Genomic DNA, 10,483 nt, shown 5'->3' with positions numbered 1-10,483 from the left:
CTCATGGGGGTTGAATCATGCATGTACAGCAAAAACACAACTCCAATGAGTGGGGAGCTAAAGATGGGGTTTGGGGAACAATGACACATCATGTATCATCTTACATGTCCCATTGCTGCTCTGACTAAAGCTCTAGACAGCAGCGTGATTGAGTAACAACTTACCATAAAACCCCTCCCAACCAATTTTACATCTAAATATGATGTGTGTGTGTTTGTGTGTGCAGGCTTCGTAGTCGTCCCTGAGCACACGTTTACTCAACACAGCATATTACCGTATCCCCTCTGGATCTCCTTAAATAAGATAGATATGATGGCTATGGCATCATGTTCACTGCATTTATCATTGTTAAATTCAGATGAAATCATCCTCACGTTTTCCCTAAAGCACGAGGGGAGCAGCAGAGCATTTCATCCAGCCGCTGCTTTTTCCATTACAATATATGTGAAGTCAGAAAATGTTTACTTTGGTGCGTGACTCTTGCGATTAGTTTTCACACATCTTAAAGCTGTTCCTCTGTGCTGTTGGGCAAAAAAAGCGAGAACAACCTGGCCCAATTTATACATCATATTTTATTCAACAATATAACTTTTAAACTCCAGAGTACAATCAATATAAGGTACATATGACAAAATATATATTTAAATAGAAAAGAAAAAAAACATTAAGGCATCTCATGGAAGAAAGTTAACATTTTTCTTGTTTTTTCTTTTGACAGCATAAATGATAAGATTACTGTTACATTTTCATGTTTATACCTCTAAGGCACTACGGTATGATCACTGCTGAAACCACATTAAAGGGTTTTAGGAAAAGCTGGATAACTTTCTATACCTACAGAGTGGTGACAACATGGTGATTGTCCATGCGGTTTTCAGTGCTGTATATCTACAGTTTATAGTGTTTCAGCAATAAGCCAGAGTGGACACGTGGAATCATAAAAGGCAAAGCAGGTAGTGAAAGATTTCTCATTCTGCCAAAAGTCTGGTGGCATTGTATTAACACTTTAATAATCCCCCTGTGTCGCACATGAACCAGCTACAGGGCAAAACACTGTAATTATCTTTATCACGCAAGCCAGCCTGGTGCCAGCCTGGCTTCTTTGACTGGGACTGACATTAGAAAGTCCAGCTGTTCCTCTGGAGGATCACTGTGGCACCAACGAGTGGTCAATTCGCCAAGTTGTATTATGAAAACTGTCATTTCCTGTACGTGTTCTCGAGTTCAAAAACCTCTGTTATTGCCTCTGTGACCGAAAGCTGTTAGGATGGTATCACAGAAACGCATAAACAGCTCGACCACATCCACCAAACCCGGGGGCAGAGAACAAGCTCTTTCTCACTCTTTCCCTTTCCATCCCCTCTGCGTTTCACACTTACATTTGCTTGCATGCATAAACAAAGGCAATCGCACACACAAACATACACACACACACTCACACCCTCTCACACGTCAGCACACTGATTTGTTACCTAGGTATGTACATGACTTAACTCCTGGGAGTAAATTGTACGAGTAGGCCTGCTGTAACATAAAGTTAAAGTATTCTCTCAACTTACAGGCTAATTCCCTCCCTTTACACTTTTGAACTGTTCCTGGACTCCTCTGGAAATTATTACTCATGAGGCAAACTATACAGAAACTTGCACAAATAGCGGGGCGCAGCAGTACTAACCCCTAACAATTAACAGAACAGAGGATGTGATTTACAAGGTCAAAAGCTGCTCATACTGGATACGTGTACATGTACATTTCTATAGATTTTTCTTTCTTACTTACAAATGAGGCACACACTAGTTATTGTATGCAATTCTAGTTTGAACAAAGGGATATATGAAGGTGCAGCTCCATCAAAAACCCATCAGGTTTAGGTTGTGTGTCCTATAGGCCTCGTTTCCTTAGTGCCACTGCTCTGTTCCTGATTTTTCAGGAAGGTGAGACAATCACGATATGGGGAAGACACTGCATTTATTCTTCAAGCACTCCAAAACTATGTCAAAATGATTAATCTTTCAAAATACTAAAGAAAAAGTACTACGTTTTAAGATTGGTGCTTTCTTAATCAACACCTTGATAGAAAAAGATGCCCAGTGGTCATGTTATAGCAGAAGGTGGTCTGACTTGAGCAACTGGAACTGCTGTGCTGCTGTTTGAGACTGAGGCAGCCTATATTATATACTGAATGTATATGAAAATGTAAAGTATGTTATGCTGATACAGGCATCTGCTGTGTTACATTGCCATGTTTACAGACTTGTGTGCGCTGTTGGGAACTGAGCCGCTCAGAAAGCGTAGGGCCCTACGATGATGGTGAGCCGCAGCAGTGAGCTGGAGCGGTAGTTCATGGTCAAATGGTGAGTGATCATCTCCAGGTCCACGACGTACTCTCTGGGGCCCGTCAATGGCTTGGTAAGCACCAGCATGGCACTCACATTGGTGGAACGCTGCAGAAAGTACAATCAATCCGTGTGTTAGCATGTGAGTGCAAATTGTATCTTTTTTGACACAGTTTTACATTAGTAATATAGACTCACCAGTCACTTTATTATGTACACCTGTTTAACTGGTTGTTTAATCTAATCAGCCAATCACATGGCAGAAACACAATGCATGTAGGCACATAGCCTAGCCGGACCATTTCTGGCTGAGAGGAAGGCAACAGTGACTCAAATAACCACTTATAGCAGAAGAGTATCTCTGAGTGCACAACATGTCGAACCTTGAAGAAAGTCGGCTTTTTAACTTTTTTAAGATCACACTGAGTCCCTCTCCTATCAGCTGAGAACAGGAAATGGAAGCTACAGTTTTCACAGACTCACTAAAAGTAGAAAAAAAGAAGACAGGCATATTGCCTTGTCTAACGGGTCCTGATTTCTACTGCAATTGAAAAATGTAGTTAATTTCTACCAGCTTTAGTTACTATGATAACTGATGGTGAGAATCAATGTGGATACTGCTAAGCATCAGGGAGGCTGTGGGTTCTCCAGTTTGTCCCCTTTGCCAACAGGCATCGTAACAATTATTTTACCCAGTTTTTGTTTTGTTTTTTTCCCCATCAACATACCCGAAGGAAAAACTCCCCTCCATCATTCCCAGATTTAATCCTGAAAGTGTTGTGTGTGTTGGCATATATGCTTGTGGCTTGAATTTGGAATATTTCCGCTGGCACAGTCCGCTCTGCCTGGATGCTCATGTATTTGTAGACAATTGATGGTGGGTGACCCTGGCAATCAGTCTGAGCCCGGCAGATGCAGCGACTGCAAGCAGACACAAAAATTAAGACAGACCTTTTGAAACTTCTTGTGCAAATGAGAGAGAATCAAAAGAGCCTGTGATGTTTACTGACTTTTCAGATGTTTGGGTGTAAGGTGGCTCGCAGGGGTTTCTGGGGTAGCAGCGGAAGCCTCCATAATAGTTCCAGCACATTTCATCATCTTGGCAGTTATGGGTTCCCGTCTCGCACTCATTTATGTCTGGTGATGATTGGAAGAGAGACAGAGAGAAAAGTAAGTGAAAAGTCAAATAGTTGGATAACAATTCAAAGCATTTTCAAAGAGAACTGTGTAAGCACAGTCAAAGTTCAGGTTATGTACAAGAGGTTTGGTTTTTTGTTTTTTGTTTTTTGCTGCAGCAGCATTTGTTTTGGCAGTGGAGACACAGAAGAAGGAACCCGCGGATCCATAAGGGAGGGAAGCCCCTTGTGCAACCCCACAGAGCTCTAACTAAAGCTCTTTCCGTTCAGTACCATGAAAATAGAGCCATCAAGTGTGCCCCAAACCGCAGGGCTATTTCTGGCACAGCAACCTGGATTCATCACCAAAACGTCCCTCTGACACAACAGGCTAGATTCATGGCTCCATCTATAAAGCTTGCACCTGACTGAGGGGGAAAGGAAAAAATAACAGCTCTCCCTTTGAGAACATGCCGGACCTTCAAATAAATCCACTTCAAGAAACCAACATCATGCATATAAATTCACAGAGGTGGCTTAGCAAGGCAACACGAAGTTTGTGCGTTTGCCTTGCCTAACCTCGGCATTCTTTCCATGACAGTACTGGTGGCTTTAAGGTCTGCTTTAGAGGTTAAACAGATGATGACAGGAAGAATAACCACCAGTTATCCTCAAAGAGTTTATGTAGAGGAAGTTTGTTGTGTTGGAAAACAGAGACCGGGGTATGAGATAGATAATAAACGAATGAACACAAAAAGTAAATAAAAAACTGATTTATGGGAGGAAGGAAAGGGGTGGACTGCCATACCTTGACACAACCGGTTTGCCTGGAGCTGATATCCTTGTGGACACTCACAAGAGTAACTTCCTGGATTGTTAACACACTGGTACTGACACATGTAGCTGGACAAACCGCACTCATCGATATCTGCGCAGAAAACATGCACACACAAAAGTAGACAATGAGTAGAACAAGTCAGTGTGCGTTAACAACCGGGAACGTGTTTGCATGTGGATGGTTACATTTATGCACGTAGTGTGCATGTGTGTGCACCTTGGCAGGAGACCGTGTCTTGAGCCAGCTCGTAGCCTTGGTCACACTGGCAAAGGAAGGAGCCAATCAGGTTGTAGCAGTGGTGATGACAGGGGCTTTCTGCATCACATTCATTCACATCTAAAACAAAAGAAGGGGTTTTACAAAGAGTACAGTATATAGACACAATCTTATCTTCACCTTCTAGTTGTTACCCTCCAGCATCCAGGCTCCTGGTTTTCCTTTGTTTGTAAATAGTGCTTTCTTCCCACCCGACCTTGTCTTGGTCTGTTAACTATCCTTCTGTGTTGACTGCATTTGGGTCCACAATCCTACACTTCATGACACTTTTTACCAAATCAAGTAATTTTCATAACCTGTCTAATAATCTGACCATTTTTTTCTTTGTAGAGTTGGAAATTTCCCAGAAGATAGCAGATCTGAACTGTCATAAACTTGTAATCGCTAAATCAGTTCAGTTCAAAAGAGGCAGAAAGACTGATACAGTCTGCACTGTTGCACACACTCAACAGAAACAGACTTACACATGTTTCAGCTTGCGTATGTGTGTTTGTTAAATCACATACACATGTTTCTGCATAGATAGGAGCTGGCAGCCAGTCACAGGTTTTCTAAATATGCTTCAGAGATAAACATCTCTGTGACACACTCAACAGCTTCCTTTGACTTCAGGAGATTTACAGTGTGGATTCAGGTTGCTTGCACCTTTTGTTTGGTTGAGGTGAGTTCCTCCAAGGGTCTGCATGTCAAAAAACTGAGGAGTGAGACAAACCCAGTCAGGGTGAACACTGGACTTTGGTAGCTAACTCATTCTTCTACTCACATCTACTTAGTTACCTAACTTTATTTAGGTCATTATTAGCCGTATATTTATATTAAACATCTATTAAATTGATCGGTCTAGAAGAACCACTCATCCAGTTCAAGGTCAAGGGGGCAGCAATGCAATCTAAGCAGAGATGGCTAGATTTCCCTCTCCCTAGCCACCTCCTGTAGCTCTTCTGGGACACACACACACACACCAAGGTGTTCCCAAGCCAGCTGTGAGATGTAAAGATGTCTTTTCAGTCGTCTTTCTAGGACGACATTGTCACGGTCCCCGTGTCTCTCTGGTTGGCCCACGCTGGCTACAGGTTTTGTTGTTGTTAGTTTTAGTTTTTTGTCTCTCCTCCTCCTCTCTGCCTGGGTGGAGCTCATTACGGGCTCTCACTCTTGGCCCACGCACCCCTGTGGATGGTATCCACCTGCGGCTGATCGGGCTGATTTCCCCAGCTGCTATTTAAGGCAGTGGCACAGAGCAGCTCACCGCTGGAACGTTGAACTACCTGAGTTCGTGCTCGCGGCTTATTCAAAGAAGTTTTGTCTGTTTTTCCTGTTGTGGAACTAACCGTGAACTTCTTGTCTGTAGATTCTGGACCGAATCACCGGACCTGTCCAAGTGGGGCAGTGTGTGGAGTGTTGGAGCGAGTGCGGCTGAAGAGGAGTGCGTGTGTGCGGAGGAGCGGTGGCGGTGACTGAGTGGAAAAGGAAGCGTGTGTGTGGAGATTCCCCCCCCCCTTCTCTCCCTGGAGCCCCGGACCCCCTCCCAACTCACTGTACATATATTTTGCACTAAGGTGATCCCTGTTGTAAATAAATCCCCTTTTGTTTCCTTGACAAGAACTGTCTGCGCGTGGGCCCGTTCAGTAGCCATGACAGAATCCCCAAAAACCATCACCCAGGAGACAGCCAGGAGATGGTCAGATGCCCGAGCCACCTCTACTGATTATTGATTGTCTGGAGGAGTAGCTATAGTTTTAAGTGCTATTAAAGGTCAGCTTGATAGCCTTTATTATATACATTACAAAAGTACAAAGTCTTGATATTGATGCCTCTGCAAATGAGAAAACGATGCACACACACACAGCATGGATTTCCAGTGGCTTACCAACACAGCTGTGGTTGTTGCTGACCAGCTTGTAACCTGTCTTGCACTCACAGTAGTATGAGCCCGGGGTGTTCACACACCTGTGCATGCAGTAGTGGGTCGTGGCACACTCATCTCTGTCTGGGGGTACACAAGAGTCATGCAGAACAAGTTTAAATCGGTTAATAAAAATCATATAAAAAAGCATTTTATATAATAAAGACTTACCGACACAAAGGTCTCCATTCCTTTGGTAACCTTGAGCACACTGGCACATATAGGAGCCTCTGGTGTTGTAGCACACCTGTTCGGGACCACAACTGTGACTGCCTGTCACACATTCATCTATGTCTGCAAAAAACACACACACATGCACACACAAACTGAGACAAAGCTGCATGCAGTCGATTATACAAGAACATATGGAAGACAAAGCAAAAGGACGTGCCTGGACCGCATGAGCTCTGTGATGTGTAAACTGTTTTCCACAGGCAGCAAAATGTGTGACCACTGACACCATCACATTACACACATGGGCATAAACACACATGTTCACACAGAGAGCAGGCGATTACATAAAGACGGCTTTTATCGAGCAGCTCTGGGTGAGGGGAAAAACACAGATCATATCTTTAACTAACAAGACAGTTATTTGAAGAGGGAAGCATGCATGTGTGTGTGTGTGTGTGTGTGTGTGTGTGTGTGTGTGTGTGTGTGTGTGTGTATGAAAGAGGGAGAAACACCTCTACTGATAAGTCATGTGCTGTCTACCATAACGCTTTGCTCTCTCAACAGACATCCATCAACTTAAAACAGACCCAAACACATTCACTTTCTGTTTCTCAAACCATAATTCACATGTAGTGAGATGATAAAAGTACGGCGAGGTTTAAAGGGGGTGAGAATGAATTCCAGGAGCGCAAACCCAAAAATGACAAAACCACATTTACCTCCAAGATGTCTTAAATAAATGTTGTCATACGTACAATCTGCATGAGCTGTAATCTGAGCTTCTCTGTTTAATGTCTTGGTAGCAGCTCTGGCCGCACGTGCATGTTAATACATGTGAGTGCCTCCCTTGAAACTGTAGGCCTTCCTGGTGTTTATAAGGAGGATGAGAACGTGACCTCCCACACTGTGTGGTAAAAGGAAGATGGCAAAATGCAGGCTGCGGTGTTCAGCTTCCAGAGGCGACTTTCCAGAGTTTACTCTACGGAAGAAACAAAAGCTAAAAGCGCCTTTCTGGCATAGATAAGGAGCAGAGGTATCACTGTCTAGATTTTGAGGCATAAAGAGCTACAAAAAGAGCTCCAAGTCAGTTTCAGTTTTGGTTCTTTTGTTTTAAGGCCGATGCTCTAGTGTGACATCCACTGGTTCTGAACATCATGTATAACACTTTAAAGAACTGATTAAACCTCCAAAATATGAGACGCCAGTGAGACAATTCGACGTTTAATGCTGATTCTACGAACACATTTCCAACTTTGGATAGTTCAGAGCCAGATCTGCTTAAAAAAGGCTTTTCTCATGGTTACCTCCCAACATACACACACACGCACACAAACTATTAATATGCCAATGGTGTATACTCTCATCTCTGAGGCCCACCAGCAGGCCTCTTGGGTGGTCTGATGCAACCCATCATATGCAGACAGCCACTGGGAATTGGTTTAACAGCATGACAGACAGTTATCCTCAATACCACACACAAGGGAAAAGAAGAGGGTACTATTACTGCATTGCTGTTTGGCACGTGTGTAACTTAACAGTAGTCACAAGAGCCTGGAAGGTGTAAAGCTATACGAAAAACCTATAGTTGCTCTGTGTCCTCTAGAAGACATGACATTAATAACCTCCCTGCAGTCTTTAGATAAAAATCAAATACAACTGAAAAACAGAATAAATGATCAGTCGACACATTCAAATCAGTGAAGGACAGTTAAAAGTTCTGTTGAACAAATAATTCAACTCATATTTCCCTGGAAATGTTTCATGCGATAGACCTGAAGAGGATCATGCCCTTCCCTGAGTGCCTCAAATGCCTTATATTCCAGCCCCACAGCTTCCTCAATGAATGGGACTGATGCCGGTGAGAAATTGGCTTGATTTGCTGCGCAAGAGCCCGTGAAAGAAAAGCCAGACAGAAGGTAAGTTGTCTTCACTCCCTAAAGGAAAGAAAGGGAAGAGGGCTGAAAGGTTCTCAGCTCTATGGGGGCGCAGTGATAGGATGAAGTACATTAGGGACAAAAGCAGGGCTTATCTAAAGGTCCACCTCAGAGACAACAGGTGCAAACTGCATAAAGTGTGGAATGCACACATAAGGATTGTTGCTCATTGACCCACTTAGTAGAGGACAAAGATGAAAGCAGTGCTGCTCTGGAAAATCTGTGTTCTGATGTGGCTTGAAAGACATCTAGGAAAAGACATTCGAAAACAGCACCAAATGTCAACAAGAAACCAAGTGCCGGGATTGCTCAGTATCACACTTTGGGATACTGTCCCAGTATCCCAACTCAAAGGCTCAATGACACTATTGTCATTATATTCTAATGCCTCTGTCACTGCTAGTGCAGCATCCAGGTTTAACCTGTAAAAGAAATCTAACTCAACCGATTATGAACAGAAGATTTCACACATGCAATGTATGTAAACATTTGATCTTTGTGGTAATACCAGTACCAATGGTATTACCACAAAGATCCAAAGGTGATGGGTATAAATACTGGGAACAATATATAGCCTAAACCTGGCAGCCAGCTGGGGTTTGCATGAGTTCTCTCTGGGTACTCCGGCTTCCTCCTGAAGTCTAAAACCATGAAGCTGAATGGTTATCTGGTGACCTGCCTAAGGTGTACACTGCCTTTTGCTCAGTGGCAGTTGGGATAGGCTCCAAGAAAATGGATGGATGGAGTGAAAAACAATCACCTTGCTATACTGTTGAAACCTGTGCTAAGTAGCGGGTTGATGACAAACTACGAGCCTTGACAGGTAAATATGCAAAGTAGCAACACTGTGCAAGAAAAATTAGGTTGAAGTGGGTGTCAGAGAAATAATGGAAATGTAATCTTGCATATGTACAGCACGAAGAAAACGTCTGAACAAATGTCAACAATTACTTAGACAGAAGACAGCAGTCAGAAGCCAGGATCAAGTCCCTGTGACTCATAACCACACCTACTTACTGGAGGTATTTGGTGATTCATTTAGACTGGAAATGCCTTGCCTTCTGGCTATATAATAGATTCAGACAATACAAGTCTGAAAAAGCAGTCTTGTGTGTTCACGCTACCCTACCGCCAGACATCAACAAATCTGTGATATCAGTGAAATGCTCTGCGTGTAAATACGGCAACTTGCCACGTCACCACACAGATTCACTCAAGTTGCAAAAGCATAGCTGTGTTTGCTTAGAACTAAACACAAACTGGCAATGCCATTATTTTTACAATCATTTGAACATTAATAAATAATAATAACAAATCAGTTCACAGTTTAACCTCCTTCTGATTGGTCCACACTGCATCCCCAGACCCAAAGGTTTAATATTCAGGCCTGAAACATGCAGTTCCTCAATTGACCACTTGAAGCTGGCTCAAAAAGTGAGTTAATCACCTACCTACAGACTGCTGTATTAAAATACTCTACTTTGAGTAGAGGAACCTGCAAACTTGAACTGAAACTTCTCCAAGGGGATGCCTACTGGATATTACAGTATATCATTTGCAAACAGTGAATCCACAATGATTAAATAAGGAAATGTTGTTCTGTTCTGTATTTTATAACTATTATATGGTGTGCACAAACATGTCTGTAGTTCCTTACTGGGGGTCCTAGGACGTGCATATAATTTCTGTACACACATAGTTCCATGCAATGTTTAACCTGTTTATGGGTTTTCAAATGTATACTTTGGTCATCTTTGAATGTGGATGAAGCACATTATCTCTTTTGTTAATGTTGTTGTATTGATGATTGTTGTATACATATACAGTGGGGCAAAAAAGTATTTAGTCAGCCACCGATTGTGCAAGTTCCCCCACCTAAAATGATGACAGAGGTCAGTAATTTGCAC

General features: G+C 42.8%; 1 protein-coding gene across 1 annotated transcript in view; it reads right to left on the bottom strand.

Annotated features, from left to right (window-relative positions):
- Positions 1-553: 553 nt before the first annotated feature.
- The window catches only part of efemp1 (EGF containing fibulin extracellular matrix protein 1), a 23,624-nt gene continuing 13,694 nt past the window's right edge, over positions 554-10,483 (bottom strand). Inside the window, exons 5-11 of the mRNA XM_042224819.1 lie at positions 6,640-6,762; positions 6,433-6,552; positions 4,506-4,625; positions 4,260-4,379; positions 3,347-3,473; positions 3,065-3,257; positions 554-2,444 (exon numbers count right to left, since the gene is read on the bottom strand). Coding sequence (XP_042080753.1) covers positions 2,283-2,444; positions 3,065-3,257; positions 3,347-3,473; positions 4,260-4,379; positions 4,506-4,625; positions 6,433-6,552; positions 6,640-6,762 — 965 coding nt within the window. The 3' untranslated portion in view covers positions 554-2,282. The remainder of the gene's footprint in view (positions 2,445-3,064; positions 3,258-3,346; positions 3,474-4,259; positions 4,380-4,505; positions 4,626-6,432; positions 6,553-6,639; positions 6,763-10,483) is intronic.

This window comes from Haplochromis burtoni, unplaced genomic scaffold (genome assembly GCF_018398535.1).
Source record: "Haplochromis burtoni strain Fernald_Lab_line unplaced genomic scaffold, NCSU_Asbu1 Contig_7, whole genome shotgun sequence".
Taxonomy (NCBI): Eukaryota; Metazoa; Chordata; class Actinopteri; order Cichliformes; family Cichlidae; genus Haplochromis; species Haplochromis burtoni.
This window is presented reverse-complemented; position numbering and strand designations above follow the sequence as displayed.